The sequence below is a fragment of the Panulirus ornatus genome, chromosome 15 (genome assembly GCF_036320965.1).
Source record: "Panulirus ornatus isolate Po-2019 chromosome 15, ASM3632096v1, whole genome shotgun sequence".
NCBI lineage: Eukaryota > Metazoa > Arthropoda > Malacostraca > Decapoda > Palinuridae > Panulirus > Panulirus ornatus.
Window position 1 is genome coordinate 37624358 of NC_092238.1, and position 19911 is coordinate 37644268.

General features: G+C 41.0%; 1 protein-coding gene across 3 annotated transcripts in view; it reads left to right on the forward strand.

The window, feature by feature from the left end:
- CycH (cyclin H) overlaps positions 1–19173 on the forward strand; it is a 77965-nt gene extending 58792 nt beyond the window's left edge. For 2 of the 3 annotated variants that reach the window (XM_071670796.1, XM_071670795.1), the window contains exons 7-8: positions 1667–1793; positions 18921–19173. In XM_071670796.1, the coding sequence (XP_071526897.1) occupies positions 1667–1793; positions 18921–19150 (357 nt within the window). In that variant the 3' untranslated portion in view covers positions 19151–19173. Of the gene's footprint in view, positions 1–1666; positions 1794–18758; positions 18809–18920 lie in introns of those variants that run through there. The other variant, XM_071670797.1, reaches the window with a different exon arrangement.
- The last annotated feature ends 738 nt before the right edge of the window (positions 19174–19911 follow it).

Here is a 19911-nt window from a genome sequence, read left to right on the forward strand (position 1 = left end):
CACCTTCCACATATTCTTCAACACTCCCAGAATCTTCGCCCCCTCCCCCACCCTGTGGCCCACTTCTGCTTCCATGGTTCCATCCGCTACTAATTCCACTCCCAGATATATTGAAAACACTTCCTCCAGTTTTTCTCCATACAAACTTACCTCCCAATTTGCTTGTCCCTCAACCCTACTGAACCTGATTTTCTTGCTCTTATTCACGTTTACTGTCAGCTTTCTTCTTTCACACACTTCACCAAACTCAGTCACCAACTTCTGCACTTTCTCACCTGATTCAGCCACCAGCACTGTATCATCAGCAAACAACAACTGACTCACTTCCCAAGCCCTCTCATCCCCAACAGACTGCATACTTGCCCCTCTCTCCAAAACTTGCATTCACCTCCCTAACAACCCCATCCATAATTAAACAACCATGGAGACATCATGCACCCCTGCCGCAAACTGACATTCACTGGGAACCAATCACTTTCCTCTCTTCTTACTCGTACACATTTTATAGCTTTGATAAAAACTTTTCACTGCTTCTAGCAACTTACCTCCTACACCATATACTCTTGATACCTTCCACAAAGCATCTCTATCAACTCTCTCATATGCCTTCTCCTGATCCATGAATGGTACATACAAATCCATCCGTTTTTCTAAGTCTTTCTCACATACATTCTTCAAAGCAAACACCTGATCCACACATCCTCTACCACTTCTGAAACCACACTGCTCTTCCCCAGTCTGATGCTCTGTACATACCTTTACCCTCTCAATCAATACCCTCCCATATAATTTCCAAGGAATACTCAACAAACTTTATTTTATTTTTTATTATACTTTGTTGCTGTCTCCCGCGTTTGCGAGGTAGCGCAAGGAAACAGACGAAAGAAATGGCCCAACCCACCCCCATACACATGTATATACATTCGTCCACACACGCAAATATACATACCTACACAGCTTTCCACCTCCAATTTGGTCTCCCTCTTCTTGTTCCCTCCACCTCCGACACATATATCCTCTTGGTCAATCTTTCCTCACTCATCCTCTCCATGTGCCCAAACCACTTCAAAACACCCTCTTCTGCTCTCTCAACCACGCTCTTTTTATTTCCACACATCTCTCTTACCCTTACGTTACTCACTCGATCAAACCACCTCACACCACACATTGTCCTCAAACATCTCATTTCCAGCACATCCATCCTCCTGCGCACAACTCTATCCATAGCCCACGCCTCGCAACCATACAACATTGTTGGAACCACTATTCCTTCAAACATACCCATTTTTGCTTTCCAAGATAATGTTCTCGACTTCCACACATTCTTGAAGGCCCCCAGGATTTTCGCCCCCTCCCCCACCCTATGATCCACTTCCGCTTCCATGGTTCCATCCACTGCCAGATCCACTCCCAGATATCTAAAACACTTCACTTCCTCCAGTTTTTCTCCATTCAAACTCACCTCCCAATTGACTTGACCCTCAACCCTACTGTACCTAATAACCTTGCTCTTATTCACATTTACTCTTAACTTTCTTCTTCCACACACTTTTCCAAATTCAGTCACCAGCTTCTGCAGTTTCTCACATGAATCAGCCACCAGCGCTGTATCATCAGCAAACTTATATCTCTTTAATGATTAATAATTTTTATTATTATCTTACAGATAGCCCTAGCTGCAGTCACAACAGCAGTAAGCAGATTAGGAGAGAACCTAGATCACTATGTTACTGATATTCTTTTCCCGAATGAACAAAAACAACACCTTGCTGTTCTTATTGAAGCAGTTAGAAGTAAGTCACAAGCTTTTATTTTGTAAAATTGACTTGAGTTACTGTATATTTTCTGTCATTAGAGTAGTGAGTCTGCCCCAAGGAACTGGGCATCCTTGTTTGTTGCTAGAATATGGAATTTGGGGTGGGTACCCCAATTCAGCAAAATTACTCCAAATTTGTGTGCCTTTATGCATTTGACCCACCTCATGCTGTTGGAAATTGAGTTTTAGATAATATATGGATAGGAAGTTTATGGTGTTCTACTGATACTTGAAAAGTTGAGATTTTTTTTAGCAGGTTGTACCTTTTCAATAATTATCTGTTCCTTTTAGTAACAGAGTAGGAATGGGTATTTAGATTTATATTATTATTTTTTATTATACTTTGTCGCTGTCTCCCGCGTTTGCGAGGTAGCGCAAGGAAACAGACGAAAGAAATGGCCCAACCCCCCCCCCATACACATGTATATACATTCGTCCACACACGCAAATATACATACCGACACAGCTTTCCATGGTTTACCCCAGACGCTTCACATGCCTTGATTCAATCCACTGACAGCACTTCAACCCCGGTATACCACATCGCTCCAATTCACTCTATTCCTTGCCCTCCTTTCACCCTCCTGCATGTTCAGGCCCCGATCACACAAAATCTTTTTCACTCCATCTTTTCACCTCCAATTTGGTCTCCCTCTTCTCCTTGTTCCCTCCACCTCCGACACATATATCCTCTTGGTCAATCTTTCCTCACTCATTCTCTCCATGTGCCCAAACCATTTCAAAACACCCTCTTCTGCTCTCTCAACCACGCTCTTTTTATTTCCACACATCTCTCTTACCCTTACATTACTTACTCGATCAAACCACCTTACACCACACATTGTCCTCTAACATCTCATTTCCAGCACATCCATCCTCCTGCGCACAACTCTATCCATAGCCCACGCCTCGCAACCATACAACATTGCTGGAACCACTATTCCTTCAAACATACCCATTTTTGCTTTCCGAGATAATGTTCTCGACTTCCACACATTCTTCAAGGCTCCCAGAATTTTTGCCCCCTCCCCCACCTTATGATCCACTTCCGCTTCCATGGTTCCATCCGCTGCCAGATCCACTCCCAGATATCTAAAACACTTCACTTCCTCCAGTTTTTCTCCATTCAAACTCACCTCCCAATTGACTTGACCCTCAACCCTACTGTACCTAATAACCTTGCTCTTATTCACATTTACTCTTAACTTTCTTCTTTCACACACTTTACCAAACTCAGTCACCAGCTTCTGCAGTTTCTCACATGAATCAGCCACCAGCGCTGTATCATCAGCGAACAACAACTGACTCACTTCCCAAGCTCTCTCATCCCCAACAGACTTCATACTTACCCCTCTTTTCAAAACTCTTGCATTCACCTCCCTAACAACCCCATCTATAAACAAATTAAACAACCATGAAGACATCACACACCCCTGCCGCAAACCTACATTCACTGAGAACCAATCACTTTCCTCTCTTCCTACACGTACACATGCCTTACATCCTCGATAAAAACTTTTCACTGCTTCTAACAACTTTCCTCCCACACCATATATTCTTAATACCTTCCACAGAGCATCTCTATCAACTCTATCATATGCCTTCTCCAGATCCATAAATGCTACATACAAATCCATTTGCTTTTCTAAGTATTTCTCACATACATTCTTCAAAGCAAACACCTGATCCACACATCCTCTACCACTTCTGAAACCACACTGATCTTCCCCAATCTGATGCTCTGTACATGCCTTCACCCTCTCAATCAATACCCTCCCATATAATTTACCAGGAATACTCAACAAACTTATACCTCTGTAATTTGAGGATATATGTATATATATATATATATATATATTATTTTTATTTTTTATTATACTTTGTCGCTGTCTCCCGCATTTGCGAGGTAGCGCAAGGAAACAGACGAAAGAAATGGCCCAACCACCCCCCCATACACATGTATATACATACGTCCACACACGCAAATATACATACCTACACAGCTTTCCATGGTTTACCCCAGACGCTTCACATGCCTTGATTCAATCCACTGACAGCACGTCAACCCCGTTATACCACATCGCTCCAATTCACTCTATGCCTTGCCCTCCTTTCACCCTCCTGCATGTTCAGGCCCCGATCACACAAAATCTTTTTCACTCCATCTTTCCACCTCCAATTTGGTCTCCCTCTTCTCCTTGTTCCCTCCACCTCCGACACATATATCCTCTTGGTCAATCTTTCCTCACTCATCCTCTCCATGTGCCCAAACCACTTCAAAACACCCTCTTCTGCTCTCTCAACCACGCTCTTTTTATTTCCACACATCTCTCTTACCCTTACGTTACTCACTCGATCAAACCACCTCACACCACACATTGTCCTCAAACATCTCATTTCCAGCACATCCATCCTCCTGCGCACAACTCTATCCATAGCCCACGCCTCGCAACCATACAACATTGTTGGAACCACTATTCCTTCAAACATACCCATTTTTGCTTTCCGAGATAATGTTCTCGACTTCCACACATTCTTCAAGGCCCCCAGGATTTTCGCCCCCTCCCCCTCCCTATGATCCACTTCCGCTTCCATGGTTCCATCCGCTGCCAGATCCACTCCCAGATATCTAAAACACTTCACTTCCTCCAGTTTTTCTCCATTCAAACTCACCTCCCAATTGACTTGACCCTCAACCCTACTGTACCTAATAACCTTGCTCTTATTCACATTTACTCTTAACTTTCTTCTTCCACACACTTTTCCAAACTCAGTCACCAGCTTCTGCAGTTTCTCACATGAATCAGCCACCAGTGCTGTATCATCAGCGAACAACAACTGACTCACTTCCCAAGCTCTCTCATCCCCAACAGACTTCACACTTGCCCCTCTTTCCAAAACTCTTGCATTTACCTCCCTAACAACCCCATCCATAAACAAATTAAACAACCATGGAGACATCACACACCCCTGCCGCAAACCTACATTCACTGAGAACCAATCACTTTCCTCTCTTCCTTCACGTACACATGCCTTACATCCTCGATAAAAACTTTTCACTGCTTCTAACAACTTTCCTCCCACACCATATATTCTTAATACCTTCCACAGAGCATCTCTATCAACTCTATCATATGCCTTCTCCAGATCCATAAATGCTACATACAAATCCATTTGCTTTTCTAAGTATTTCTCACATCCATTCTTCAAAGCAAACACCTGATCCACACATCCTCTACCACTTCTGAAACCACACTGCTCTTCCCCAATCTGATGCTCTGTGCATGCCTTCACCCTATATATATATATATATATATATATATATATATATATATATATATATATATATATATATATATATATCTTTTTCTTTTAAACTATTCGCCATTTCCCGCGTTAGCGAGGTAGCGTTAAGAACAGAGGACTGGGCCTTTTTTGGCATATCCTCACCTGGCCCCACTCTGTTCCTTCTTTTGGAAACTTAAAAAAAACGAGAGGGGGAGGAATTCCAGCCCCCCGCTCCCTCCCCTTTTAGTCGCCTTCTACGACACGCAGGGAATACGTGGGAAGTATTCTTAATCCCCTATCCCCAGGGATATATATATATATATATATATTATCCCTGGGGATAGGGGAGAAAGAATAATTCCCACGTATTCCCTGCGTGTCATAGAAGGCGACTAAAAGGGGAGGGAGCGGGTGGCTGGAAATCCTCCCCTCTCGTTTTTTTCAATTTTCCAAAAGAAGGAGCATAGAAGGGGGCCAGGTGAGGATATTCCCTTGAAGGCCCAGTCCTCTGTTCTTAACGCTACCTCGCTATCGTGGGAAATGGCGAATAGTACGAAAGAAAAGAATATATATATATATATATATATATATATATATATATATATATATATATATATATATATATATATATATATATATATATATATATATATATATATATATTATCCCTGGGGATAGGGGAGAAAGAATACTTCCCACGTATTCCCTGCGTGTCGTAGAAGGCGACTAAAAGGGGAGGGAGCGGGGGGCTGGAAATCCTCCCCTCTCGTTTTTTTTTTAATTTTCCAAAAGAAGGAACAGAGAATTGGGCCAGGTGAGGGTATTCCCTCAAGGCCCAGTCCTCTGTTCTTAACGCTACCTCGCTAATGCGGGAAATGGCGAATAGTTTGAAAGAAAGAATATATATATATATATATATATATATATATATATATATATATATATATCTCGGAAAGCAAAAATGGGTATGTTTGAAGGAATAGTGGTTCCAACAATGTTGTATGGTTGCAAGGCGTGGGCTATGGATAGAGTTGTGCGCAGGAGGATGGATGTGCTGGAAATGAGATGTTTGAGAACAATGTGGAGGTGGAAAGATGGAGTGAAAAAGATTTTGTGTGATCGGGGCCTGAACACGCAGGAGGGTGAAAGGAGGGCAAGGAATAGAGTGAATTGGATCGATGTGGTATACCGGGGTTGACGTGCTGTCAGTGGATTGAACCAGGGCATGTGAAGCGTCTGGGATAAACCATGGAAAGCTGTGTAGGTATGTATATTTGCGTGTGTGGACGTATGTATATACATGTGTATGGGGGTGGGTTGGGCCATTTCTTTCGTCTGTTTCCTTGCGCTACCTCACAAACACGGGAGACAGCGACAAAGCAAAAAAAAAAATATATATATATATGTGAGAAACTGCAGAAGCTGGTGACTGAGTTTGGTAAAGTGTGTGGAAGAAGAAAGTTAAGAGTAAATGTGAATAAGAGCAAGGTTATTAGGTACAGTAGGGTTGAGGGTCAAGTCAGTTGGGAGGTGAGTCTGAATGGAGAAAAACTGGAGGAAGTGAAGTGTTTTAGATATCTGGGAGTGGATCTGGCAGCGGACGGAACCATGGAAGCGGAAGTGGATCATAGGGTGGGGGAGGGGGCGAAAATTCTGGGAGCCTTGAAGAATGTGTGGAAGTCGAGAACATTATCTCGGAAAGCAAAAATGGGTATGTTTGAAGGAATAGTGGTTCCAACAATGTTGTATGGTTGCGAGGCGTGGGCTATGGATAGAGTTGTGCGCAGGAGGATGGATGTGCTGGAAATGAGATGTTTTAGGACAATGTGTGGTGTGAGGTGGTTTGATCGAGTAAGTAACGTAAGGGTAAGAGAGATGCGTGGAAATAAAAAGAGCGTGGTTGAGAGAGCAGAAGAGGGTGTTTTGAAATGGTTTGGGCACATGGAGAGAATGAGTGAGGAAAGATTGACCAAGAGGATATATGTGTCGGAGGTGGAGGGAATGAGGAGAAGAGGGAGACCTAATTGGAGGTGGAAAGATGGAGTGAAAAAGATTTTGTGTTATAGGGGCCTGAACATGCAGGAGGGTGAAAGGAGGGCAAGGAATAGAGTGAATTGGAGCGATGTGGTATACCGGGATTGATGTGCTGTCAGTGGATTGAATCGGGGCATGTGAAGCGTCTGGGGTAAACCATGGAAAGCTGTGTAGGTATGTATATTTGCGTGTGTGGACGTATGTATATACATATGTATGGGGGTGGGTTGGGCCATTTCTTTCGTCTGTTTCCTTGCGCTACCTCGCAAACGCGGGAGACAGCGACAAAGCAAAAAAAAAAAAAAAATTTATTTATTTATTTATTTATTATACTTTGTCGCTGTCTCCCGCATTAGCGAGTTAGCGCAAGGAAACAGACAAAAGAATGGCCCAACCCACCCACATACACATGTATTTACATACACATCCACACACAGCACATATACATACCTATACATCTCAACGTATACATATATATATACACACACACACAGACATATACATATATATACATGTACATAATTCATTCTGTCTGCCCTTATTCATTCCCGTCGCCACCCCAGCCACACATGAAATAACAACCCCCTCCCCCTGCATGTGCGTGAGGTAGCTCCAGGAAAAGACAACAAAGTTTACATTCGTTCACACTCAGTCTCTAGCTGTCATGTATAATGCACTGAAACCACAGCTCCCTTTCCACATCCAGGCCCCACAAAACTTTCCGTGGTTTACCCCAGACGCTTCACATGCTCTGGTTCAGTCCATTGACAGCACGTCGACCCCGGTATACCACATCGTTCCAATTCACTGTATTCCTTGCATGCCTTTCACCCTCCTGCATGTTCAGGCCTCAATCACTCAAAATCTTTTTCACCCCATCTTTCCACCTCCACTTTGGTCTCCCACTTCTCCTCATTCCCTCCACCTCTGACACATATATATCCTCTTTGTCAATCTTTCCTCACTCATTCTCTTCATGTGACCAAACCATTTCAAAACACCCTCTTCTGCTCTCTCAACCATATTCTTTTTATTACCACACATCTTTTTTACCCTTTCATTACTTACTCGATCAAACCACCTTACACTACATATTGTCCTCAAACATCTCATTTCCAGCACATCCACCCTCCTCCGCACAACTCTATCTATAGCCCATGCCTTGCAACCATATAACATTGTTGGAACCACTATTCCTCCATACATATCCATTTTTGCTTTCCAAGATAATATTCTTGACTTCCACACATTTTTCAACGCTCCCAGAACATTTGCCCCCTCCCCCACCCTATGATTCACTTCCACTTCCATGGTTCCATCCGCTGCCAAATCCCCTCCCAGATATCGAAAACACTTCACTTCCTTCAGTTTTTCTCCATTCAAACTTACCTCCCAATTGACTTGTCCCTCAACCTTACTATACCTAACAACCTTGCTCTTATTCACATTTACTGTCAACTTTCTTCTTTCACACACTTTACCAAACTCATCACCAGCTTCTGCAGTTTCTCACCTGAATCAGACACCAGCGCTGTATCATCAGCGAACAACAACTGACTCACTCCTCAAGCTCTCTCATCCTCAACAGACTGCATACTTGCCCCTTTCACCAAAACTCTTGCATTTACCTCCATAACAACCCCATCCATAAACAAATTAAACAACCATGGAGACATCACGCACCCCTGCCGCAAACCGACATTCACTGAGAACCAATCAATTTCCTCCCTTCCTACTCGTACACATGCCTTACATCCTCGATAAAAACTTTTCACTGCTTTTAGCAACTTGCCTCCCACACCATAAACTCTTAATACCTTCCACATAGCATCTCTATCAACTCTATTACATGCCTTCTCCAGTTCCATAAATGCTACATACAAATCCATTTGTTTTTCTAAGTATTTCTCACATACATTCTTCAAAGCAAACACCTGATCCACATACCCTCTACCACCTATGAATCCACACTGCTCTTCCCCAATCTGATGCTTTGTACATGCCTTCACCCTCTCAATCAATACCCTCCCATATAATTTCCCAGGAATACTCAACAAACTTATACCTCAGTAATTTGAACACTCACCTTTATCTCCTTTGCCTTTGTACAATGGCACTATGCAAGCATTCCACCAATCCTCAGGCACTTCACCATGAGCCATACATACACTGAATATCCTCACCAACCAGTCAACGACACAGTCACCCCCATTTTTTTAATAAATTCCACTGCAGTACCATCCAAACCCACATTTGTATGTGAGTGGGTTGGGCTATTCGTTTGTCTGTTTCCTTGCACTACCTCACTAACGTGGGAGACAGCGACTAAGTATAATAAAAAAAGAAAATAAATGTATAAAGTCTACGCCTTAAAGTGGACAAATCTTCAGCCTAAGTCCAGTGGGCAATAGAAGCATATGCTTCAAAACAAGTGCAACTACTTTATACTCTCTCTCTCTCTCTTTCCATCATTTCAGCTGTTAGTCTTTTCTTTCTTCCTCTCCATCGTGTACTTTTTTCAGACATCTCTTTCACCATGGTTAACTCTTTCATTGGAGGTAGATCATGTAAGTTTTTCTCATTTTGTCTTTACTCTGGCTCTGGCATATACAATGAAAATTCTTGAATCACCCACCTTTGTCTTGAGGTGAAATGTTTAGCCAATAGTGCTTATTGTGGCATCCCTTCCTCTATTGCTATAAGCTGCAAGCTAATTTTTTTCCATACAATAGTCAGTCTATATGGAGATGTCAGAAATGCCTGTAAAATCTTTATGTCCACTTGTCAAGTGATGATTTGTGAGATTGTGACACTTACATGCTGATAGCTGTTAGGGATAAAAACCATTAGTGATCATATTTGGTTGATAAAACCACTTCCCAAGATACCACACCTCTGGCATATCTCATACCTGTGTCAGTGGCAGTAGAGCATTAGTAAAGTTTGAAGGGCATGTAGCATTTGTAAACAGTGTTTCAGCAGGTTGAATTGTATTTCATTTTATGTAGAAAATTTTGCTCTTGTAAACTGTAATAACAAACTTAGAGATAATTTTTTGTAGAATATTTGTAGATATTCTGCTCTCAGAATGTATATAATTTTAAGACTGATGCAATGAGAGGAATAATGTAATGATGTGATGGTTTGTGAAGGTAGTGAAAGTGATGAATATTTATTTATTTATTTTACTTTGTCGCTGTCCCCCGCGTTTGCGAGGTAGCGCAAGGAAACAGACGGAAGAAATGGCCCAACCCACCCCCATACACATGTATATACATACACGTCCAGACACGCAAATATACATACCTATACATCTCAATGTACACATATATATACACACACAGACACATACATATATACCCATGCACACAATTCACACTGTCTGCCTTTATTCATTCCCATCGCCACCTCGCCACACATGGAATACCATCCCCCTCCCCCCACATGTGTGCGAGTTAGCGCTAGGAAAAGACAACAAAGGCCCCATTCGTTCACACTCAGTCTATATCTGTCATGCAATAATGCCCGAAACCACAGCTCCCTTTCCACATCCAGGCCCCACACAACTTTCCATGGTTTACCCCAGACGCTTCACATGCCCTGATTCAATCCACTGACAGCACGTCAACCCCGGTATACCACATCGATCCAATTCACTCTATTCCTTGCCTGCCTTTCACCCTCCTGCATGTTCAGGCCCCGATCACTCAAAATCTTTTTCACTCCATCTTTCCACCTCCAATTTGGTCTCCCACTTCTCGTTTCCTCCACCTCCGACACATATATCCTCTTGGTCAATCTTTCCTCACTCATTCTCTCCATGTGCCCAAACCATTTCAAAACACCCTCTTCTGCTCTCTCAACCACGCTCTTTTTATTTCCACACATCTCTCTTACCCTATTATTACTTACTCGATCAAACCACCTCACACCACACATTGTCCTCAAACATCTCATTTCCAGCACATCCACCCTCCTGCACACAACTCTATCCATAGCCCACGCCTTGCAACCATACAACATTGTTGGAACCACTATTCCTTCAAACATACCCATTTTTGCTTTCTGAGATAATGTTCTCGGCTTCCACACATTCTTCAAGGCTCCCAGGATTTTCGCCCCCTCCCCCACCCTATGATTCACTTCTGCTTCCATGGTTCCATCCGCTGCCAGATCCACTCCCAGATATCTAAAACACTTTACTTCCTCAAGTTTTTCTCTATTCAAACTTACCTCCCAATTGACCCTCAACCCTACTGTACCTAATAACCTTGCTCTTATTCACATTTACTCTTAACTTTCTTCTTTCACACACTTTACCAAACTCAGTCACCAGCTTCTGCAGTTTCTCACATGAATCAGCCACCAGTGCTGTATCATCAGTGAACAACAACTGACTCACTTCCCAAGCTCTCTTATCCACAACAGACTTCATACTTGCCCCTCTCTCCAAAACTCTTGCATTCACCTCCCTAACAACCCCATCCATAAACAAATTAAACAACCATGGAGACATCACACACCCCTGCCGCAAACCTACATTCACTGAGAACCAATCACTTTCCTCTCTTCCTACACGTACACATGCCTTACATCCTCGATAAAAACTTTTCACTGCTTCTAACAACTTACCTCCCACACCATATATCCTTAATACCTTCCACAGAGCATCTCTATCAACTCTATCATATGCCTTCTCCAGATCCATAAATGCTACATACAAATCCAAGACAAGAATATTTAAAGGATTACAAAAATCTGATTTCAGAAATCCAGAAGTATGACTGTATGTTGACAGGTGTCACAAATGTAGATGGAGTGTTAATTGTAGGGCTTTACATTCTCTAGGAATCATGAGAATATAAGGTAAAGGCTCTCAGTGAAACTTAAGTTGAAGAGGAAGGAAGTGGAATAGTTTAGGAATGTTTAGAGGGTAAAGTTCATGGTTAGTGACAAGGCAAGACCAAAAGGAGCAGTACTTCTGATGAAGGGGTGCTGTGGGACATATTAGTTTATGCAAAAGTGTTTTTGGGATTGATGTGGTTTGAAATGAATGTAGAGCTTGAGAGTCGAATGATTGTTTGTGCTTATGCACCTGGTTGTTTGATACAAGGTATTGTAGAATCTTGATGTCAGGATATCTGAAGGCAAGAGTGATGTGGAAGTTGAAGGTATATTTGGGAGGCAATGGGTTTCTGATGTGATTTAAAATGAGTAAAATCTTGTTGAGTTGTATTCCAAGGGAGGAATGGTGATATGGAAGATTTGACTCAAAAGGAGGGCATTCATAAGTATGTTTGGGTGAGTGGGTTGGGGGTCAGTGGGCATTGCTGGATTATGTGGTAATTGACAGGTGTTCAAAGGGAGAGGTTGTTAGATGTGAATATGAGAGGAGTGGCAATTGGAATGTTTGATATTTTTTTTGTGGAGAAAAGTGTAAAGGTTTTAGGAAAAGGGAAATTGCATGTGTGAAAGAAGTGCCTAAGTTAGCAAGCTTGGAAAAATGGCCTGTTTCCAGAGATATCAAGAGATATTGAGCAAAGAATTGCATAGGATGAGAGGAAATGGAACAAGGGGAGTGGAAGGTATTTTGGAAAGCATTGTTTACAAGTGTGGTTGAAGTGTGTAACATGCAAAATATGTAAATGGCATGAGAAAGAATATTGAGTGATGGAATGAGGAAAGTGATCACTAGGGAAGGAGAAAAGGAGGTGTATGGATGGTACTTACAAGGTAGGAGTTAAAGTGAATGGGAGGAGTTGAAGTGAAAATGACAGGAACTCAAGAGAAAGCTACAAGAGCTGAAGAGGAGGGCAAATGAGGTATGTGATAGTATCAATAAACTTGACTGTTTTGGAAGAGGTGATTAGTGAGAACAATTGGACAGATAGGGATAACAGTATTGAAAATAGATGGAAAATTGATGACAGATAAAGATATTCTGAAGGACTACTGCTTGTGTTGTATGATAGGTTGGCAGGCTTGTTGTGTTTAAGATAAGGAGGTGTAGTGAGTCATGGTGAATGGACTGGTGAAAAGAGATGTGGTGAGAGTCATGCATATGATGAAGTGTGGCAAAATGGTTGGAATGGATGGGCTTTCAATTGAATTTCTGAAGAAAAGGGGCAACAGCGCTGTAGATTGCTAAGTCATTTATATGACCCAATGTTGGATGCATGAGGATTACCAGAATGAAATTATAGTGCCCTTATGTAAATGCAAGGGAGAATATAACAGGTAAGATACTTGGGAGAATGGCGATTTTAAGGATGGTGTCATGCGCAGAACATCTGAGTAGGGAGAGCACTATGGCTTGAGAGTGGCAAAAGGTGTATAGATTAGGTGTTTGCTCTGAAGAATTTGGATGAGAAGTACTTACAGAAATAATTTAAATGTATGTGATATGAATCTGGAGGAAATGTATAAGAGGCTAACAGAGAGATCTTGTGGAAGGTGCTGTGAATATATGGTTTAAAAGAAATGTTTTGAAGAGTAAATGTTGTGAAGAGTTTTTAATGGGAGAGCTAGGCATGAGTTTAAGTAAGAAGGGAAGTGGATGAGCAGTTTCTGGTTAAGGTGGGTCTGTATTAAATATATGTTATGTTATTGATTGTTTAATGTATTTATGGAATAGGGGGAAATCAAGAAGTAAGTGCAGTGCTTAAAGAAAGATGCTTTGAAGGCATGGGGATTGAAAGTTCAGGTAGGTACAAGATGTGCAAGGGATTGAGTGGATTGGAACAATAATTTTCATAGGGGATGACACAGTTTAGGGCTGAACCGGGGCATAAGAAGTGATCTGGGGAAACCATAGAAAGGTCTCTTTAGTGCATTATACATGACAGCGAGAGTGTGAATGTAGTGAAAGAGGTCACGTCTTGTGTTCCTGGTGCCACCTTGGTAACGTGGGATATGGTGAACATTTATGAAAAAAAGATGTGTGGAAAATATATAAATGATACCTGTGGGATTGCATGTCGCAATAATAGTGGAATAAGCCTGTAAGTTTACCAGGAAAAGTGTATGCAAGAGTGTTGATTGATAGAGTGATAGAAGTGACTGAATGCAAAATAAGTGAGGATCAAGGGGGTTTTAGGAAAGGTAGAGGATATTTGGATCAGATTTTTGTGGTGAGAATGACTGTGGAAAAGTATTTAGCAAAAGGTAAGAAGCTGTATGAAGCTTTTATAGATCCTGAGAAAGCATATGTGAGGTAGGGGGACAACTGTTGGATGGTATGAAAGCCTTCTATAGAGGAGCAAATGCATGTGAAGAATGGATGTAGAGTTGAGCAAAAGTTTCTATATATATATGTGGGTGAGGCAGGGATCTCTGAATTCACTGGCTTTTTCACATATTTTTGGATGGAGTGATAATAGAGATGAAAGCAAAACTGGAGAAAAGGAATGTAGAGATGGCATGAGGTGGGAAGGTATGGTGTTCAGTGATAAGCCTAATGATACTGTATTGTTTGCTGTGAGTGAAGAGAAGTTGCAGAAGGCTCTTATGTTTCATGAGTGTGTAAGCATAGACATTTGAAGGAAATGGTGAGTGAAAGTGATGTTGTGTGAAAGAAAATCGAGTGAGAGTATTAATTTTGCAGTTCTATAGAGTATGAGAAGAAAGTTTACTAAAGAGTGTTACAGATAAGGGGAGGGGAGAAAGAGTGGAAGAAGTGACAGAATTTGAGTATTGGAGAAGAGGTGACAGAATATGAGTATTTTGGACCTATCTTGGGTAAGTTTAGTGATATGGATGGAGAGATGAGGGAGAGAGTAGTACAAGGTAGAAGAGTCTTTGGTTTCCTTAATAGAATAATGAAAGGTAGAGGTGTAAGAATGGAAATGAAGAAAGAAGTAAGTGACAGCATAGTCCTCCTGACCATGACCTGCACAGCCAAAATATGGACATGTGATGAGTCACAGAGATCACAAATACAGGCTGTGGAAATTATTTATTCATTTATTTATTTATTTATTCATTTATTTATTTATTTGAGAGGTGTGTAAGAGATTTGAAATGGCAGGGAATGGAAAGGGAATGAATTGTGATGTGGTAAAGTGGGTGAAACATCATACTTTAAAGTGGTTTGGACACGTGGAAAGTGAAAGGGGGAGTTTATAAGGAGTATATGATTGTTCAGTTAAAGGGATTGGTGTGAGAGGAGGACCTCCTGTGACATGGGGAAATAGACAGGTGAAGTACTGGAGGGAGAGAAATGGGGAATCTGTACGTGGGATGGTGTATGTGAGGGAGCATATGAGAACAAGAATAAGTCGAGACTTGTACTGTGGCCACCCCATTAATGGGATTTCCCGGAAGGAATGGATGTCAGAGAAATAGATACATAGATAGATGTGGGTTGTGTAAAATCATGAATTGAAAAGAAGTCATAAAGTGAGTAATGTGCTGAGGTGTATGTAGAATGAATTCACCCCAAGAAAAAAACCATTACCAGTATATATACACTCTCATCAATAAAGAAGAGTCCATGTGACCAGCCAGGGCCCTCCCCTGTCAACTCAACACTGTGCTATGCCAGTACAGAAGAAAGAATATCGCTTTTTTTAGGTATTTTTTCAATAACTTTTGAAACATAATTTGTACAGGGGAAAATTAAGATTTTTAAAAAAATTTTCATGCACTGGGTGAGGTTCATTTCAGACATGTGCTGCTGTTTAAAGGTTAATGCCATTTGTACAACTGTTAACCTTTAGTAGACTTTGACATAAAGTTACAGCTGGCAACTGATAGACTCTGACATATATTTATAGTCTGGATTTTGCACCAAAGTTCTGAATGGATGAATGTGTTATGGGACACAAAAAGTTTCCTTGCATCTTTCTTATCTTGGATAAATACTCCCAGGCAGAGCTGGATAGTGATACCAAGCATTCAATAACCTCTTAAGAATTTATAGTGCCAGCATGTTGCTGTTGAGGGTGTTAAAAATGCCAAGACTCTAAAGATCTCAGTTACCCGAGAGAAAAGGTTGTAAAGGAATATATTAGGTGAAGAACCTGATTTTCACTATGATGAAGAGGATTTACAAACTGATGTCATGAAAATGATAATAGCCTTAAATCTTAGGAAAGAATAAGAGAGTCTATTGACTGTTGTAAGGTTGGGGAGGAGGCACTTGCTCTCCACTTGTTGGTGAATGACTTGCTTTGCTCTTATGGGTGAATGAAGTGATTTGCAATGGAATTATATTCACTGTTCACAATGAAAATTATGTTCCTAATACTGGATTCTAATGACACAACATCAGTAATCAGAGCTGCATGTTTGTTTATTGAGAACAGTAGTGCCAGTGACTTTTTTTCTTCCTGAACCAATGGATATACATTTGACCAAAACAAATAGTACAATATACAGATGCTGAGCGATGTGGAGCTGGTAAGAATCTTCAAGGCATGAATGGAAAAATGCAAATGTAAGTGAAGTGTATGTTTCTTGCATTGTTTATGTTTATGTTTATCGAGGATGTAAGGCATGTGTACGTGTAGGAAGAGAGGAAAGTGATTGGTTCTCAGTGAATGTAGGTTTGCGGTAGGGGTGTGTGATGTCTCCATGGTTGTTTAATTTGTTTATGGATGGGGTTGTTAGGGAGGTGAATGCAAGAGTTTTGTAAAGAGGGGCAAGTATGCAGTCTGTTGGGGATAAGAGAGCTTGGGAAGTGAGTCAGTTGTTGTTCGCTGATGATACAGCGCTGGTGGCTGATTCATGTGAGAAACTGCAGAAGCTGGTGACTGAGTTTGGTTAAGTGTGTGAAAGAAGAAAGTTAAGAGAAAATGTAAATAAGAGCAAGGTTATTAGGTACAGTAGGGTTGAGGGTCAAGTCAATTGGGAGGTAAGTTTGAATGGAGAAAAACTGGAGGAAGTAAAGTGTTTTAGGATCTGGCAGCGGATGGAACCATGGAAGCAGAAGTGAATCATAGGGTGGGGGAGGGGGCGAAAATCCTGGGAGCCTTGAAGTATGTTTAGAAGTCGAGAACATTATCTCGGAAAGCAAAAATGGGTATGTTTGAAGGAATAGTGGTTCCAACAATGTTATATGGCTGCGTGGGCTATAGATAGAGTTGTGCGCAGGAGGGTGGATGTGCTGGAAATGAGAAGTTTGAGGACAGTATGTGGTGTGAGGTGGTTTGATCGAGTAAGTAATGTAAGGGTAAGAGAGATGTGTGGAAATAAAAAGAGTGTGGTTGAGATAGCAGAAGAGGGTGTTTTGAAATGGTTTGGGCACATGGAGAGAATGAGTGAGGAAAGATTGACCAAGAGGATATATGTGTCAGAGGTGGAGGAAACGAGGAGAAGTGGGAGACCAACTTGGAGGTGGAAAGATGGAGTGAAAAGGATTTTGAGTGATCGGGGCCTGAACATGCAGGAGGGTGAAAGGCGGGCAAGGAATTGAGTGAATGGGATTGATGTGGTATACTGGGGTCGACGTGCTGTCAATGGATTGAACCAGGGCATGTGAAGCGTCTGGGGTAAACCATAGAAAGTTCTGTGGGGCCTGGATGTGGAAAGGGAGCTGTGGTTTCGGGCATTATTACATGACAGCTAGAGACTGAGTGTGAACGAATGGGGGCCTTTGTTGTCTTTTCCTACAGCTACCTCGCACACATGAGGGGGAGGGGGATGTTATTCCATGTGTGGCGAGGTGGCGATGGGAATAATTAAAGGCAGACAGTATGAATTATGTATATGTGTATATATGTATATGTCTGTGTGTGTATATATATGTGTACATTGAGATGTATAGGTATGTATATTTGCTTGTGTGGACGTGTATGTATATACATGTGTATGGGGGAGGGTTGGGCCATTTCTTTCGTCTGTTTCCTTGCGCTACCTCGCAAACGCGGGAGACAGCAACAAAGCAAAATAAAATGAATAATATAATCACCTAAATGATCATTCAAATGAAAACTTAAGGAAAACTATGTTCTGTGACAACCACCTCCTTATCTGAGAAGCAGTACAGTGTTTACACAATGATAGTGACAGGGAAGGAGATAAAGCTGTCAAAGTAAGGCCTTTTTTGATAACTGACATGGATATTAAGGTTATGTATTTTTTATGCATTTAGAAACTTTGTGATTGATGAATCAACAAACTGTGAAAAAGATTTTAAGTATAATTGTTGCAATTATAAGCATGTGGATTGTTAAATTACATAATTTAGTGGGAAATATGTGGATATTGAATTTAGCTCTTCATTAAAAATGTATTACAGTATAAGTGATAAAAAGGAAAATTAATTTTAGCAATTAATGAATTGCAAGGTCTGTGTTTGTGAATGGAATTTTTTTTGTATAAGCAATATGAATATTCTTCTTTCTCTTCCGCCGTCTAAAAATGTCCATTAATAAGCCTATGTAAAAACTTAACAGGCAGCTGCATGGTACTATCTGGCATTTGTTCACGTTACTCTCTCAGCTGGCTTGACTACTGTTGGCAAATTTATGCTGTCTACTGATGCCTTTAACATCTCAGATGATGTGTTTCAAATGTTTACATGTGTTTCATATTTTCACTTATTTCCTTCAGTTCTGTAAGCAAAGAGAATAATATTCTCCATTTTCAAAATTCCCAAAATGTCACTCTAATGCAACAGTGACAAAATCAATGAAGCAGTCCACAAGGGGTTAAACAAATCTTTAGTGTAAGTAGTATGTAACTCTTGTACTGAATAAATTTTGACTAATTTTTCAACAGAAATTCACATTCTTTTTCAAGAGACTCTTTTTTATTGTTAATTCTTTTCATGTGTTTCCAGAGATAAAGAAGATGGTGAAGAATGCAGAGCCTCCTTTATCAGATTCTATTCGACGTGAAATAGAAGCCAAATTAGAAAAGTGCCGGAACCAGCAGAATAATCCTAACTCATCACAGTACCGTGCCAATTACTCAGAGTGGGATGATGAGGATTTACCCATAGCTGCCTCACCATTTACTGAAGATATGAATTTAGGGGTTGAGAGAATTCATTCGCCATCATCCTATTAAAATATATAGATTTGTCATCCCCTTACACTTGTTTCACTATACATAAAAAGTATGTTTATGTGTGAGAACTTACGCCAAGGTCTGGCCTGATGGGGGAAAGATACACACATCATTTGCTTATCAAGTGAAATTAGATCTACTTCATAAAGGATGATATTGCATGTATTTGGAATGCTTCAGGACGTTAAAGCCTTCCATTGTCCAACTGTGGAAGGAAAGCAGCAGTCATCAGATTATCCAGACCATGAGATGCCTGAGCTCAAACATAATCTCTGAGATGTATTACTGTAGTAAATATCTTCTGGATGCATTTTTGTGTATGATAGTTTTCTGTATGGAGTATGGATAGACTCAGAATTCTGAAAAAAAAAGTGCTGAAATTTGTTTTAAAACTTCTTTTTGTGACCATTCATGGAGGTATGTTCACAAATCTGATGGTGTTCATACTCTTATAAGAGGATATGTCCTTGGTTTCTCCCTTTTCTTTGTTCTCTCCATTTCAGACATGTTCAGTCTCTTTGTCATCCTCTCCTCACTCATCCTTTGTAATTTTCCCATACATATTACTCCTACTATCACACCTTTCTCTTACCCTTTCAACCCTCCTCAGGGCATGTAATGTCCTCAGACATTTAATTTTGAACACATACACCTTGTTCCATCCTTCCTCATATAGGGCCTATTCCTTACATCCTTACAATACATTGGGACTACTGTATCATCAAATGTTCCCCATCTTTGCTGCTCTTACGGACAATGAA